Source organism: Carassius carassius, chromosome 9 (genome assembly GCF_963082965.1).
Source record: "Carassius carassius chromosome 9, fCarCar2.1, whole genome shotgun sequence".
NCBI classification, from domain to species: Eukaryota; Metazoa; Chordata; class Actinopteri; order Cypriniformes; family Cyprinidae; genus Carassius; species Carassius carassius.
The window spans coordinates 22628921-22646505 of NC_081763.1; the positions used below are offsets into that span (position 1 = coordinate 22628921).

Genomic DNA, 17585 nt, shown 5'->3' on the forward strand with positions numbered 1-17585 from the left:
GAATGGCTACAAGGGAGTAGTTTGTGGACTTTAAACCTTATGAGTGACTGATATTTTATTTTAACACTATGATTGAGAATTAAATCAATCAAATCATTACAGATTCTTATACACACATGCATATTTGAAAAGTAATAATAATCTTATGGATTAAATGATAAAATGAATAAAAGATTAAATAAAAAGCAGGGGGACACGCCCACCCCATCGATCATATTTTCCATCAATTCAAAACATAGGAGGTCTAACTTTTTTTTTTCTTCAGGCATTCAAATGACTTCACAAACATAATGAACAATGCATTTGTTATTTATGAAGTGGAGTTTATTGCCCCGAAACTAACAGGGCCATAAATATCTCTCTTGACTATAATTGTTGATGTTGTAAGGTAACAGCAAATGCTTAAACTTAAAAATGCTTTGAAAAGTTTGATCAACATTTAGTGACACAAAAATGGGCCATTGTCTATAATAAAATTAAAATATGATAGTGATCTAAATCTTTCATAAACACTTAATAATATGCGATGTATAAAGATAAGGTACAGTTTAAGACAACATCTTGTGTATTTCATACACACCTGTGTGTGTGTGTGTGTGTGTGTGTGTGTGTGTGTGTGTGTATGTGTGTGTGTGTGTGTGTGTGTGTGTGTGTGTGTGTGTGTGTGTGTGTGTGTGTGTGTGTGTGTGTAAAAAAAATCTGGGGACTTTATCAATGTCGCACGCATGCAATGAAAAAAAAAGCCTCAGGTGTAGCGGATCCAGCATTGACAAGACAGCACGTTTCAGTTCCCACCAAGACCAACTTCTCAACTGATTATTGTGGCTACAGAGAATCTGCTCAAATTAGGTTGAACTCTTTGTCCTCCTGCCACTGTCATTCAATGCACAATAGCATGGTCTATCACAGTAGCTTTCATTTCATCTGAAATGACAGTTCTTGGTCTTGCTCTTCCTGTTCCTCCACCTTGTATCCGCACTCTTCCGTTCCTCTTAGATTGATGGATGCACCCATGCCATCTGTGCACTTTGAACTGGCTTATATTTTGTACATTTACATATTTAGAAACAAGTGTGAACAGTTTTGAATTATTGTGTAAATGATGACAACTGTGTTGCAGTTGTGCTTAACTTTTGCTTTCTTGTATTTAGGGATTTGCATCATGTTTATCAAAGTGCAAATTGTGTTTTAGTGAGTGAGAATGTGTTTAGAGTTTTGCAAAAAGAGTGCATGAGAACTGCAATCAGTGTCTACTGCCTGAACTTGTTTAAGGTTTTGCAGAAAGAGTGATTTACTTGACAAATTGGTTTAGGCTACTGGTTCAGAGAATTGGGTTTAGTGTCTTAACAAACGTGAAAACAGTGATACATTTTGAGGATTGTTTGATAAATATAAGGTTAAAAGAACAACATTTGAAATGTAATTTTTGTAACTGTGCGTGCACTGTAAAAAATGAATCATGGGGTCTTGTCGTTTTCATTAAAAAATATTAAGGTGATAATTAAAAATAATGTGTGGATGTGTTTTTTCAAGTTGACTTAAGCAGTTTTGGTGCTTGAATTGGGGAACTGGTTAAACTCAAATAATTAAGGAAAGAAGGCTACCTGTTTATTTTAAGAGAATTAGCTACATTTTGCAGTTTTATTTTAGAGGTGATTGTTAGTTCCCAGCATGCTTTGCATATGGCTGGATATGGAGAGTAAGTTTTGAAATTAAATGCTATTTTATGTTTTTGAGTGAAGGGAAGCATCTATTATTGTTTAATGTTCAGTTATGTTTGACATTTGTAAGAGTTTCTTTTACATTGAAGTTCCCATTGCACAGTGCAATCGTTACCACTGTGCAGAAGAGCAGAGCTTATGTTTATGGATACTACTCCTATAAGGCATTAATCCTCGTTTAATGAGCAGTAGCTCTGCTAGTGCTAGAGTGCAGTACTTTCCAGTATTCCTCAAGTATTTTCCTACTTGAAACTGCGTACAGTCTTGTAAATGTATATAATAACAAAACACAAACAGACCTCACTCAAAATCAGACTTTTTTCTTTGAGAATAAACAAAATAAATGAAAACATTTCCCTAATTATATTAAATTCATAATGTCAGATTGATTTAGGAGATTTCACATGATTTATTTAGGTAGACTCCATAAAAAAATAGTGTAATAGTACCTACCTTCATTTTTTTTTTATAATTAGCTCATTACATTTATAACAGTGTGGGTTTACTGTCGCTTTTGATCAATTTAAAGCATCCTTGTTAAATAAAAGTTATAATTTCTTAGTAAACACTTTTGCAGGGTTGTGCAAATTTAAGCTAGAAATACCCACAAGATCGAAAATGAATTGGATTTTTCCTTCATTTACATTCAAGGGCAAGTTGCTACCTGGGAATGGTTGTGAACTTCATAGGTAGGCCCTAAAAACCAAGCTGTACAGGGCTGGATAGGTAGCTATTAAAAAAAATCTAAAACACACAGTCCACGCTCCACCCTGATAAAGACATTACCTCATGATAGTGTAAGTGATGAGATATCGGGGGGGGGACTATTGCATTAGCAGTTCAGAACCTCAAGTCCACTTAAGTCCTTCAGCTCAAAAAGTTATGGTTTGTTTAACAAATAAGATACTGAAGGGGTTGATCCTATACAGTGCAGCATGTACAAATGTTTCCCTAGCATCACACAACAGAAATAAATCCATGCATCCAAACACACTGATCTCAGCATTTTTATTGTTTTTGCTAATCAATAATAAAAGTCAAAATGGACAGGTATAGCCCTGTGTATCAGATCACAAGAATCTGTAATAAAATAAGACAGGAGAGAAAAAGATCATTAGCTACAAATTTGGCATGGTGACAAATGGGAGCAAAAAGAACAAATTCTGAAAAATGTACATGCAAAAAAAAAAAAAAAAAAAAGGGGGAAAAAATTAGTGTTATTAACTATGTAAAAAAAAAAAAAAAAAAAAAAAAAACACCACAAAAAAACCTTTCAGGATTATAGAGCGTGAAGCCAAAAAAATTAATTAAAAAGTGTCAAGAGATCCATCCTTATGGTGGCAACCACTGACAGACACATCAAGCCACATCATTCAATGCTTGACAGTGTCTGAGGGGGCTTTACACATTTTTCAGCTGTGCTTCACATCAAATCAAAACAAAATCACAGAATATAACTGTTGGGCACAGGCTGAATTTAAAACAAAAATACATTAATAGCCTGTGCTCATCTGAATAAATTTAGATTTCAATTCATAGCATCTTTAGATCTCCTGACCTTACATTTATTCAGATACAAAAACGATACAAGGTGACCGACTTCAAGAACCTTGCGTTCACAGAAAATTGTCTCTGAAGAGGGAAAAAAAGTAAATAGCACAATAAAAAAATGGCAAAGGGACTATTTGAGGCGTTTCTTAACGGTAGCCACATCAGTCATGCTACATACAGTCACTCTTTGATATCCCTGCTTCTGTCACCAGTGATATGAGGTATAAAAACATCAGCTGTGATTATTTCATTTTAATCATCACACTCCTCATTAATGTGATTATTATTATTATTACCATTGTTGTGAACGGAGTACCCCATCCTTCCTAAATGAATCCTAGTGGTCAGTTTGTGTTCCCTAAGAGAAGTCCGCCTGTCAAACAATCTTGCATGTGGTTCTGTCCTTTTGGGGATCGGAAGGCAAAACGCATGAAAAAGGAACAACATTAGATGAGAGTAATTCAAGGACAGTGTAACAGCAGCCAACAGCGCTGATGGAAGACCGTTGTTGATAAAAAAAAAAGACAATAATACTTGTACAGTACAAAATCAAACATATAAAAATGTAGTTCAAGGTAATACTTTGCCCTGCATGCACACTGCAATAAGACGGCTAAATTCCTTTTGGACTGTTCCATCAGTATATACTATATAAATTACTAAGATCGGGACTTTTTACAAGTCGCCTCTGGAGAAAGGCTTGAAAAAAAAAAAAAAAAAGTGGTACAACAGGGTCCATTTTACCACGAAGCACATTTTCCCAACACAATACTTTTGAAATAACAAAAAGGAGAAGAAAAATCCCCCTTTATAAACTGCCCTGCGTCAATGAGAAACTGGGAATAAAATATAAAAAAAAGACACCCTACACTCCCGTCCCCCGAGAAAAGCCCACCCTTAATTCCAGCAAACACGTCCCATTGAAACTAACATTTTCTAGAAGACCTTATCATTGGTCTTTTCAACAATCTACGCTTTCCTAAAATGAATCCCGCCCCTTTTCTGTCCACTGCCCCCTTTTCAAAACAGCATGTCAGTTACACAGTTCACATTCTGTGTGATCAGCCTGGGTAGTTTCATTCACCGTGTAAAATAAACAGGATTAAAAAAAGTGCTAAATGGGATTCTTTCTGACGAAGAAGGGAAAGGAGGAGTGGACGGAGGGAGAGAGGGAGGAGTAAGCCAGACAGGCGCAGAAGGATCCCATGATGTGGCCTGTGCCAAGAGGCACTTACACGCTTACATGCACTGCCCCCTAGTGTATAGCCCTTGGCTTCACAATCCAAGGGAAAAAAAGACAGGGTGAACGGGGTTCATGTGCTGTCAGTCACAGGCCTCGCTTCACAAACTCAGTCCCTCTTTATCCCCCTCCAAGTCACCTGCCAGTCTCAAGATAGAGTATATGTTATTTTACACACAGATATTCTTATAAATATATATTTATATATATATGGCCCTTACTGAAAGCGAATGTGAGCATTTCACATTGACATAAAAGTACCATAATCTCTATACAGCTAAGTGGAAAGTGGTGTCAGTGTAAATTAACAGGCAGCATTTTCGTCTACTTGATGCACTTATTCAGAAGAATTATAATAAAATAAAAAAATCTCCTGAAAAAGCTCTTTGTATTTGCAAAAATATCTGCCTCTTGGATGAATGCTTGCTACCCTTCTTAGAGATTTGCTGTCCACACGTTTTCCTGAGTAATTCTTGATTCATTGTAACAGACGATTTCAGTTCTGGGTGACTCCCTGCCATTGCTTGTTCATAATTATTTTTACATTTCTGTGAAGTCAAATGTGAAAATGTAAGTGAATGACTTTTGGAAAAAGAAAAAAAAAAAGTAGTAAACTAATTTTGCTTTCTTTTTCGTCTATTGATTTACAGAGCAGAACTAAAAGTCTATGGAGCATTTCCTTTTATTCCAAAGGAAATCGAAAAAAAAGAAAAGAACGTAATAATGGAAAATGCATTACAGGCCAAAGGAGGGGTGAAATTTCGTGTGAACAATGGGCAGTGAGAAAAACATTTCTTAAAAACATTACAATTTCATTAAAGTAGGAGAACTAAATAACAATAATAATAACAATATTAATAATAACAATAATAACAACAGCAACAATAATACAAAATAAAGACAGCATGACAAAATAAAAATAGGGAACTTCCATCTGAGCATCTAGGCACAGGAGCCCATTCACCTGTAGCTTTGGCTTGTTGGGGTTTTGGAGCCACTGCTGACTGGGTCGCTGGCATCAGCCAAGAGACTGCTATACCCTGAGAATTCCGAGACTGACGTCTGTAAGCGGTGAGTTACCTCTCCCCCCGAGTCACTGCTGAAGGCCAGGGACACTCGGCCCCCTTTAAACTGCGCCCCAAAAGCCTGGGCAAAGTTCTCGATCTGATAAGGAGCCTTGGCTGGGTCCAGCGTGGCCAGGTCCTGGGACGCAGCCAGAGAGAATCCTCCTGTGGTGGCTGCGGCTCCATTTTTTGGCCCTTGCGGTTCCTTTGGACCACCCAGGTCTGGAGGCTGAGGTGTGATCTGGTAGGCATTGGTGTTGGGGGTGTGTGGAGGCGGCGGAGGGGAGGTGTGCTGCTTATCCAGCTGTTCGGTGAGCTCCTGGGAAGGTGTGAGCTGCTGCGTGTGCACAGACTGCTCCAGGCTGCTCAAGTGGAAACCCGTTGGAGGTGACGAGCTCTCAAGGAGACCAAAGTGGGACTTTGGCACAGATGAAAGAGAGGGTGAAGACGAGACAGGTTGAGAGTACGAGTACTCGAGAGGTGAGGAAGTATACACATGCTTGTCTGACAAAAGCAGGCTAGGGCCTGAAAAAGGTACTGTGGTAGTCACGGAAGAAACAGGACTGGAACCCAATGGGAAGCTTGCGCTGTGACTGGTCCTCTCTAGTGCCTGTAGGAGAAAACGTGAGTACTCATGCATGATTACGGTTTTGTCGCCACTGTTGGGACTTGACGGGGTGTCCTCAGTTCCCAACGGGTCTGCAGCATCCGTGGCGGCTGGCTGGAGCTCAATGTGATGGGGATCGGTGATGTCGAATGTCACTTCAGGCTTGTGAGCATAGTGGTCCAACAAGCTCTGGAGAACCTCATCTGGGATACCAGACTTGTCCTGCTTTATATCTCCCAAAGGGGATGAGTCGAGGAGGCCCAGTGCAGCGTCGCCATCTAGGACCCCAGAAACTACACCATGAATGACTGTCGGTTGCGAATGCAGATGACTTACACCTATGTCATAGTCTGAAGTTCCAGAAGCGGCACCGCCACTGTTCGGCACATGGAGGTATCGTCTCTTCTTCAAAAACTGCATGGCATCATCATAGTTACTGCTGCTGGAAGCAACTTTGACCCCTGAACCTTGAAGAAGCCCGAGGCTTTCCAAGCATCCTCCCGCAGGCAACTCCATGCCTCCTGGCTTAGATTGATCCATGGGGTGAGTATTTTTCTCCAGGAACTTCCTATTCCCTTTCTTAAAGGGCATCTTGGGAGCACGGCCATGTTCACCTTCACCATGCATGCTGGGGCCCGACTGGGCTGAAGATGACATTGATACCATGTGGTTCCCTGCTGAGCCAAAGTCATGCACCCCGTAACTGTCCACCCCCTGACTATGTGTCACTCCCATAGACCCAGATGACTTTTTACGTTTTCGCTCACCCCCTTCACCAGCATTTTTTGTCTTGCCCCGTTTGCGGCTAGGCGTAGCGGCATTTCCCTGAGAGATTCCGTAGCTGCCATGTTCTCCATCTCCTGCTGAGCCCAACTCGTGCTCTGCCCCATCCACACCCTTTTTTATGGCATCTCCACACGTCCGCTTGTGCTTCAGCAACCGGTCCGTTCTGGAAAAATACTAAAGAACGACACAAGTATGAGAACACACTACTGCTAAACAGAACTGGTTGAAACTTGTGCATGAAACACACCTGTTGGCAGGTGTCACACTTATATGGCTTTTCTCCACTATGAGTTCTCTTGTGTCTTTCCATGTGATACTTCTGGATGAAACGCATGTTGCACTGGTCACAGCTGAATGGCTTCTCTCCTGAAAACCAGACATGCATGAAAGGAAAAATAAATTGAGGACTAAAAGAGGCTTTGCAAATTTTACATTAAAAACAGACATGGCTGTGAAGCGTGATTGACATCTTGCAAACAAATAAGCCAGATATGAGGAAATGAAAGCTAAAGTTGGTGTGAACTTGAACTTACCACTGTGGATCTTCTCGTGTCTCTGTAAGAGGTATTTCTGAATGAAGCTCATGTTACACTGAGTGCAGCGGAAAGGCCTCTCACCTGTAAAGGACATGGAGTGTGAAGCACTGGCGTGTTTGTAGTGACTACAGAGACAGCAATACAACATGATGTTTTTTTTAATGGGGCAAATACCACCCCTAAGTATTTGTATAAGTAAAAGAGATGATACAATTAAAACTGAATTTAAAGTATAAATCAGCAAACCTATTTTGGTCCTATTAAAGCAGTGGTTCTCAACCTTTTTACTCGCCCTTCTCTGCTTCTGTTAGGCTTGTAACGTTAGTTAAAGCTGCGTTCCTCTCATATGATTGGTATAAGAAATAAATTGGCTCGAAAATATTAAACGGCATGCGCAGGCTCTCAAATATTTTTCTTTTTTTTTCGTCACGGCCACACGCCGGAGATCCGGCATGGTGCCGGAATACTTTAAGCCCTGTATATATATATTTATTTATAGCTCTTTTGCAATCCTATTTTCAAGATGAATCATTTTACATTTTTTTACACATACTAACATATGCTTGCTCTTTCGTGTAAGTGTAAACACATGCTGACCTGTGTGTATAAGCACATGTCTGCGTAAATGATAGGAGCTCCTGAATGCTGCATTGCAGTGCTCACAGATGTGCGGTTTGGAGTTTGGAGACAAGCTCCCTCCATCTGGATCCAGCATCATTGACTGCAGATAAAACAATTTTCAGCATTGGACAACACTAATATTTGTATATGAATGGAAGTCCTCTTTAAATTTTAACTAGAAGCACAGCAGTGAATAATAAGTATGTTTTATGTTAATGAAGTGTTTGTTTGCACCTTCGACTCTCCTCGTTTCCTCCGTGTCTTGAGCTCCTGTCCCTCGCCGTTTGACCTTCGACCTTTCCTCCCTGAGGATTCCTTTACCAGCCGTCCTGACAGCTGGGAGGATAACAAAGATACAATGGGATTGGGAGCAGACTAAATAAAAGACAACAAAGACCCATTCATTCACACAACATTTGTGAAACACAAATCTGTTTTTCATTTTATATGAATGGCATATAGAGACTCAAGTTTTTGTGAATGAGAGACACTCTCAGCCTTGGATTATATATATATATATAAAATAAAAATAAAAATAAAAAAAGGATTTTTCTTTTTGTTTTTTTTTTTTTGTTTTTTTACAAAGGCAGACACAGAAATCAGCCACAACTCTATAATATGCACACACTAGATGAGAGACTACTAGTTTGTATATTAAAATTATTCCCTAATGTGTATGTGGCAGAAGGAAGGGTGGTAAATCTCTTATTTATGAGCCTCTATATCTATCCCTGGAGAATCAATGGCACTCTCCTAATTTTCACATCCATCTATGAAAAAACACCATGTTATTGACCAGCTGCACATCTGAATATTGTCTCACACTTGGGCAGCATAAAAGAGCTCGGCGAGAACCACACACAAAAACCTATGAATGGAGATTAAAATATGAATTGTCAATGTGATGCTCATTGTCCTTGTGAAGGCTATGGCATATTAAACAAAAGATAAAGCTAGTGTGAGAAAGAAATAAAATTATAAATTGCACCCAAAGCTAGTCAAAACAAATCTTAGTCTTTACTCTAATCTGATTTCTTTAAAATGACCTATTTCAAAAGAAAAAGCTTGAGGAAGAGCAACTGGGATAAATTAAATCCAACCAAGCAGAAAATAAAAGACAGAACAAAGACATCTTGCATGTTATTTCTTGCCGTGCAGCTAGAAATAATCGTGAATTGGCACGAGTCATCATTTTATTAATGTAATCACAGCTGCCTTTGGCTACTGCACAAAGACAGAGCCAGATGCAGGGCCTCAATGCTTCAACCCGATTTCCTTTTTTTTTTTTTCGTGTGGATGAGATGATCAATAAACCCTTATAATGATTAAATGGGTTCACTGCCCTCATAACCTTGGAAAGGACTTAATTATCAAGAATGAGAAGCAAAGGTGCCATTTTGCATTTCCGCACACACAACCGCATGACTCCTGTTGCTTTTGTCCTAGTCAAAGCCCTTACTCACACACAAAAACCAGATGACATCACTGACAGGAAGGACATTTCTACCCTACAGTATTATTATGGAATCTGCATTTAGCTTTGCTTAGGAGAGAGCTGTATGACATTAAACACAAATCTGGCTAAACTCAAGACTCAAGGGAATTTATATATTTAAATATCTAAAGAAAAATACCAAAACAAACATATGCCCACCAAAATACAAACAAAGGACCATTAGATTAATGGATGCGGGACACCCACTACTAACACCATAAATCTGGATTTAAAATAAATAAATAAATCAACTTAGTAGTATAATAGGGCTGCACGATGAATCCCATGCGATTGTCATGCATGTCTCGTCAGTAAAGCTGGTTCTGTGATTAATTCTAAATATCCATCACCTGATTTCAAATGGAGCGGCACTTACTACACAGAGCCGCAGTTCGCTGACAAGCTATGCAATACTGCGTCATAGTGCAGATTAATCTCATGCAGTTATGAAAGCGATATTGCGTAACTTTTCAGCAAACTATGACTCTGTAAGTGCCGCTTCATTTGAAAGCAGCTGATGGACATTTACTGCTAATCACAGAACCTGCTTTACTGACGAGACACGCATGACAATCACATGCGATTAATTGTGCAGCCCTATTATTTATTTATATATATATATATATATATATATATATATATATATACATATACATACATAATTAATAGGGCATTTCCTCCGAGTAGGCAAGTGAGTGTCTCCTCAAAATATCGGATGAGAGAAAATTCATAGTACAAAAACTAAATGGCAATATTACAAAATAGAACATTCAAAAGTGTATGAATCACTAATTTTGCTAAAGAAACATTGTCCAACAGCGACACCAGCAGGTAAAGTTACAGTGGGAGTCCACGTCTCTCGCCTCCCCTTAGCCCATTGAGTTTTAACAGACCCTCCAAAGCATGCTGTGAGTTTTGAGGGGGGTAACTGAGATTGAATGGGGGGGAATCAAGTGAGAGGGCCATCATGATATGATTGGTTATGTTCGGCTGTGATTGGTTGATGCGATTTCCATCGCCGTGTTCGCAAATCAGTCTCAATGGCGTTAATGGGAAGACTCATTAAAAAAATTAATTGAACAATTCACACACTTATAACCGCTATAACCACTTTGTTACATCAAAATAAGGCTTCAAATGGCCTGAAAACATGATCTGTGGGAGTTTTTAGCGAGTAATCAGCTTGGAAAAATTTGAAGTAAATTTCTGTGTCTGAGACCAATATTTGCCTAGCCTTGATGCCAGATGAACCGAATAATTCAAAAATAAATTCAAGTTAATTATTAAAAAGAATAGCTCAACATAAGTTTACAAATAAAATATATTCAGTTATTTTGGAATAAATGTAAAACGCTTAAAAACACTAACTTGATGACATACATCCTTGGCTTTAATAAACAGAATATTAATTACACTGTTAATGTAAATATATAAAATAGATTTTTTTTTTCTGGTAGTGTATGTAATGTTCAACCAAGAAAATGTGACTGAAACAGGAATTTACATTTGATTTATAAAAAAATAATAATAAAAAAAGACTGACTCCTCATTTCAATACACCACTATATATCTATATATCTATCTATCTATATATATATATATATATATATATATATATATACACACACACACAAATACAAATTTATTAATTTGATATTCCACTAAAATTCCACTAAAACATCTTCCTGGTGAGATGTTTTTTTTTAATAGAATAACTACACTTCCAAAAAGGTTCCAAAAGGGGATTTTCTGGGTTCATTATATAAACTTTCATTGAACAGTTTTTAAAAGAACCATTTTTTTATTATTAATCATTTAGTGTGAAGAAAATGTTATGATCTAAAAAAAAAAAGTTTTTACCACTACAAGGAACCTTTTTGTGAAATGCAAAGGCTCCATGGATGATAAATGTTCTTCAAGGAACCATAGATAACAATAAACCATTAATTTTCAGAGTTTAGTGATATTAAAAAAGGGAAGTTCAGTAAAAAAATGTTATCTTGGGAATCACATGGTGTTTCTTTACCTTTTAATAAAAGCTCAAGTGAGAAATTCCTTGGTGTAATTACCAACCATCCAGTCCAAATGTATTTTACAGACAAACACAGGCACACTTACGTTTCCCAGACTGAGGTCGTGGACCACCAGGTTCTGATGGTTACCCAGCGAGACCTCCAGCAACTCTCCTCCACTTCGTATTCCAGTTCCGGCTCCACCTCCCGGGTAGAGAGGCAGCCTGTAATCATGTTCAGAGACCTTCTCCTGTTTAATGCCCATTGCATGAACGTAATCGCCCATGCTTCCCATCATCCCTCCTATGCCACCTCCACCACCCATGCCTCCAGCACTCAGCCCTCCTCCACAGTCTGGTGAGTCCCTCTCCTTCTTCAAGATCATCTCGTGGGGCTGCAGATCAGCCATAACTGTTTGACTGGCCAGCCGGGTGAAGCTAGTAACAGGGGGTAGGTGGCTGAACATGAGCATGCCTGGACCAAAGCCTGGCTCCATGCCACCGTTGGAGCGGAGGAACTCATTGCCAAATTTGTCCTGGATCAAGCTCATGTTGAAGGGGCAAGGCTCAGAGTGTTGCACACTGATGCTGATGCTGGAACAGAGGGCGACAGGGTCTGCTTTAATGCAAGGCCACCTCACTCATCCTAAAGAAACAAACAAAAGAAAAAAAATGATTTGACATTCTTGACATATACTACTGTGAAGTACTCGCAACTGTGTCAGGTAGCAGAAAGAAAAAAATGTTTTAGGAAAGTGATTAATGAATTGCGCTGATTATTATTATTATTATTTTAAACCATAAAACTCAAGCACAGCATTTATCTGAAATAGATTTTTATTTTTTGTAACGATGCAAGTCTTACTTAAATTTAATGCATCCTTTAATGCATACTGAATAAAAGTGTTTTTTTTTTAATCATACTGACCCCAAACAGTATACATATACACACACACGTCATTCTGCTCTCTAGATATCAGTACCAGCAAATAAACCCATTAAAAATTACAATCACAAAATCAACCCATTATTTTTTTTTCTTCCTTATTATTTTAAAGCTATATGGCTAAGAGGCAATAAAATCTTGGCAAAAACAGTATCTAAGTTTTAAAAGCTGAAAATTAAGTTTTCAGCTACAAGAATGTGAATGTGCCATGGACATCCATGTCAGCCATGTTGCTTAAGACTGGAGCACTCTGGCTACCCATTACATCCTTCGGAGTAGATTTGTAATTTGGAAAGTTTTCATTTCAGGTCTTCGACGCTACTCAAAATCAGGTCCCTGTGAGAAATGTTTGAAACAAAACTATGAAACCCTTTGTGAGGCTTGCCAAATTCATGTAAATTGCAAGGCATGTGATTCAAGCAAGTGATGTACAGATCTTTGAGAACAACAGTAACCGTATGTTCTTTTGATCCAACTAATAAGCGCTTAACTGGATTAATCACAGAGGTTTGTGGGTCAGGCACGAAAGAGACATGTCAACCTCTCTTCGGTGTACTGTGCTTGCTATTTCCTTCTTTTAACACACAAACAACCACCTGCAGGAAACAATTCACTTTTAATGAGAAGTAATGTTTATTACTTATAAAGATTAGGAGTAATTATAATAAGAGTGACACAAACATATCAACTAGAGAGACTCATTTTTAATACTAAAATTAAAACAGATTAAATGTTTGACCTCATATGGACAATTGTACGGTTAATTTTTTTCTTAAAATCCGAGTCATTATCATAGCTCACCTATCATCAACCCTGTTTTGATTTCAACAAATCAATTTGAGCGAAGGGACACAACCTGATGAATATTCATGAATCCAGCAGCTCATTAATCCTTAGTGCGTTTTATAGTTCTTAGTAGAATTCGTATCATTATCTTATCAGTATGTTTGTTAGTTTTTTTTTTCTTCCACAAAAAAACAATGAATAACCAAAAAGCACAAACAACAGTCCAGAAAAAAATATTCAGTTAAATTGACTAATATGCATTCAAACATGGTTATCAAGTTTTCATTCCAATTACTAAAGTTCTATCATGAAATAATACTTGATTATCATATATAATGCTTGACTGCCTGATGTTAAGAGTGTACTCTCAGATATATAAAAAAACTGTGCAATTTTACAAACACACAAATATAATAAAAACTGACAAGTTCAAATTTTTAGTAAATTAAATTAAAAAGTGCCAATTAAGTAAGATTATTATATCTAAATTTTAATTTTCAGGCTGGAAAAAACTGTATTTACACACACACAGACATTCATTTTAAGATGTCATCCACAAAACAAACCGCCTGGTGTTTGCCACATGCTTTATTTTTGAACGTTAAGGATTAAGAGCATGTTATAAATATAAACACAGACCCTGTAACCCTGTCTAGCATTAGGAATGTTAGTGAATTGTAGCCTGTGGGACATTTCTCTTAATACATTTTAGTCCAGTGCAATGTATGTGTTTGTGTAAGAGAGAGGCATTTGTTTTGAGGCCTCCCTCAATCTATTGTGGTGGTTATTTTATATTTTAGTATTCTCAAGTTTGAGGTCTGAAGACTGGACATCCTGCTCTGAATTATTATGGTCTGCTTTGTTTAATAAAACTGACAATTAGACAGCTGCCCATGCAAATTTATAAATGTAACCACTCAGCTATGACCTTATCCACACTCAATCACTAATGATACTGATTCAAGTCTGGCAAACCAAAGCACACAAAACTTCATTTCAAAACTGACAGGACGGAAAGTAATGACGGAGTCAGATGATGATTGAGTAACTGCTCTGAATGATACATACCAGCTTACAAGCCTCAGTTTGTTTGTGAATGGGATTAGACTGGTCGCACCATATATAGGTATTAGCAAGACGTGTTTTTGTAGAATAGGATCAAAATCTCATTACATTAAACATACAGATGACTTGGGTGAAATATGAACAATAAAACATAGGATGAACAAAGAAGATATTTTGAAGAATGCTAGTATCCAAACAGATTTGGTTACCATTTATTACGATTGTATTGTATGAACAAACAAACCATTTCTCAAAATATCTTCTTTTTCTTTATACACACACACACACACGCGCAAACAAAAGAAAGTCATACAGGTTTGGAACGACATGATAAATGACTCTTACTGCTAATGATGACACTTTTAATTTCAGGATGAATTATCTTTTTAATTGGAGCACTGTATTACTCATCACTGTCATTTAAAAATTACACAGAGAATAAAAAAAAAATTAAAAAAGCTTTGTATCGGTTTAACATAGATCCCATTATAATATACAGTGGTTTTACAACTGTAAACGAGATCTTAAGTAGTTATGGTATTTTGCAGAAATGTTTCCATGTAAATTATGAAGAGCACAGCAGATTGGTTTCAACATCTCACTCAGTGTGCGCGCGCACATCAGGGTACATCATGTTTCCGGGACGTCAATGGCCAATTGCTCTTCTTTGGAGTCCTGCACCATCCGATGATTCATACTTATTCATTTCCCCTTAAAAGGCTGCTGGATTGGATCTGAACCAGATGCTTTGGCATTAGTCAGAAACAAACCATCCGTGTCACTTCAAGGAAAAGATGAAGCTGAACCTCAAGAATCAATAGGAGACCATTCAGGGCATGGATATTTCATCTTCCAATATTCTATTATTAGCATTATTCAAAACATGTCGAGCTTTCTTGTAGTTAGGTCCATTACATTAGGTGAATTTAACTGTGTACTCATGTCAAAAAAAAATATATTATACTTTTTCTGCTATTGAGTTGGAATATGCACGTTTCAATGTATGGTAAGGTTAAGGGTGGGTTTAGTTTCAACAATGTAATTACAAATTTAACCACAGAAATTAATTGCAGATGTTACTATATCCAGTATTTATTTAGTATTTAAAAGTTAGTACATAGCGGTACAAAACCCTTAATATGAAGTGGGTCTAAACATATATCATGGAATACAGAAAGGCGAAATAAAGGAACACTTTGTCCAAGTAGAGGCGTCTTTTATCTCGTGTAACAGCACACAGCTCGAGTCTCTTTGTGTTGTGAGTGCGCCCAGACGGCACGCGACGCAGATGGTATGTAAATAGCTCGTGCATACGTTAGCCAACTGAGCTAGCTCATTAATCAGAGACATAAATCATTTATTTCACACACTCAAATCAAAGCGAGTCTATATCGGCCAGAAATGAAGAAAAAACAACAACAAGAATCCGTGGCGAGGGACCCAAACGTCTATTATGTGAACGTGGGAGATTTAAGTTTTTGTTAGTAAGGCAGGACCGTTATGGTGGGATCCATAACTTCATGCAGACTCACAAAGGGCCTCGCTGCTAACACGCTAGCAATCCAGCTAAGCGATGCTTAATAAATAAATCACACTTGTGAAATACAGAGCACGGAACGTGCACTCATAAAATGACAAATATAATGAAAACGTATGCAATAATTAACTAAAAAGCACTTTGCAAAGTAAAAATGTGCTTTTGCTTACACCACAAGCTTACAACATTAAATTAAGACGTATTGAATATACACAATGGTATTGCTGCGAGATCGACAGCGCTTACCCATAATAAACAGCCCCGTGCAACTCCAACGAACAATTGATGCTCCGCGTCAAGCTACGCGGCTACATGCTACACTGCGGCGCTGCGCTTTGTTGTCTGCCCCGCTTTCGTGCGCCTCTCCGGCGCTTCAAACTTCACGTAAAGCTGATCTCAGCATTTCGCTTACCAGTGCATGTCCACCGTTGACTCTCTCTGTGTGTATTTCCCCCCTCGATCGTTTCTTTTAATGTTCAGAGTCCAAACATTGTTCTCCTGCAGCTGCTGCGTTCCTCCATCTTGTCTGAGCGCGGGGAACTGTGGGTAGTGCGGACGGGTCCTGCGAGGAGACAGACGCTGTGATCCAGGGCATTGGAGCAGCGTCCGATAGTGAACTATCACACAGAGGAACAGATAACAGTCTGCTAGACCTAGTGGGTGCTGTTGGGAAGATTTTCAACTCAATTCACTTTTGCATTGTTTCAAGGCACACAGCATGCAGTGTGGATAATTCTCACAAATAGGCTACTTTTTTTGTTCTTTTTGGCAACTTTATCACATCTATGCATTCACAGAGGAAGGTGTCTGCATAAACAGCTTAGTTTTCTCTTTGAAAACCTGTTTAAGTTTCTATTCCCCATCTTATTCTCTCAAGCTGTGTTTGTCTGGCAGAAATATGGTGGTGTGGTATCCCTTTGGGTCCCCCAAAATGAGGACACAGAACATACTACTGTTGTAATAGAGCTCTCAAATTAATAGGATGGCTGACACAATTCATTAGGCTAAAGACAAAAAAAAAAAGAATGGAAAAACAATTCCTCAAATAGCCTCTTAATTAACTAGACTATCCTAATTGTGAGCAGAAATAGTGACCCTAAGAAAAGATCCAGAGAGAAACAAAGAAAGAGACAATATAATAAAACTACTAAACAAAATATGCTAAAACAATGTGCTGAACTGAAAGAGATCTGGTGAACAGAGGCATTTAGTTCGCTTATTACCCAAAAAGTTGCCCCTCCAAGAACTACCAACTCATTATTGTAAATAATAATAACGTTCCAATATGTCACATTTCCATAGAAATCACCGTACAAATTTATTAAAAATATATCCAAACGTTATATTATTATAATTTTCTTTACACTTTGGGTTCTCAGAAGGACAATAAATGGTTCTTAAAAAAATATTAGTGTAAAGAATATTATAATTTATTAAATTTATTTTTCAATATTTGTCTATTTATATTTACAAATTTGTATATTTTGGGGATTTTTATTTTTTATTTGTATTATTATTATCTCTGTGTTGTTGTCTCTGTGGAAGCTTGTCACTAAAAGTAATTCTTTGTATGTGCAAGCATACTTGGCAAAATAGCACTTTCTGATTCTGATAATAAT

The 17585-nt window shown here is 37.8% G+C and overlaps 1 protein-coding gene across 2 annotated transcripts; it reads right to left on the bottom strand.

Moving 5' to 3' along the window:
* Positions 1-5176: 5176 nt before the first annotated feature.
* Positions 5177-16583, bottom strand: LOC132149317 (zinc finger protein 281-like). Of its 2 annotated transcripts, none has more exons than XM_059558462.1 (7): positions 16379-16583; positions 11740-12278; positions 8361-8462; positions 8103-8226; positions 7503-7586; positions 7217-7335; positions 5177-7143 (listed from the first exon to the last, which is right to left on the bottom strand). In XM_059558462.1, the coding sequence occupies exons 2-7, from the start codon at positions 12181-12183 to the stop codon at positions 5473-5475; spliced, it is 2544 nt and encodes an 847-aa protein (XP_059414445.1). In that variant the 5' UTR covers positions 12184-12278; positions 16379-16583; the 3' UTR covers positions 5177-5472. The 2 variants fall into 2 exon arrangements, with proteins under 2 accessions (XP_059414445.1, XP_059414446.1); XM_059558463.1 differs by lacking the exon at positions 16379-16583 and adding an exon at positions 16213-16359.
* Positions 16584-17585: the final 1002 nt, after the last annotated feature.

Coding starts and splice junctions, on each gene's coding strand:
- LOC132149317 (XM_059558462.1), bottom strand. CDS start 12,183: ATGAGCTTGATCCAGGACAAATTTGGCAATGAGTTCCTCCGCTCCAAC. Junction 8,463..11,739: donor ACGACCTCAGTCTGGGAAAC/GTAAGTGTGCCT, acceptor TTATCCTCCCAG/CTGTCAGGACGGCTGGTAAA. Junction 7,336..7,502: donor ACACGAGAAGATCCACAGTG/GTAAGTTCAAGT, acceptor TCTGGTTTTCAG/GAGAGAAGCCATTCAGCTGT.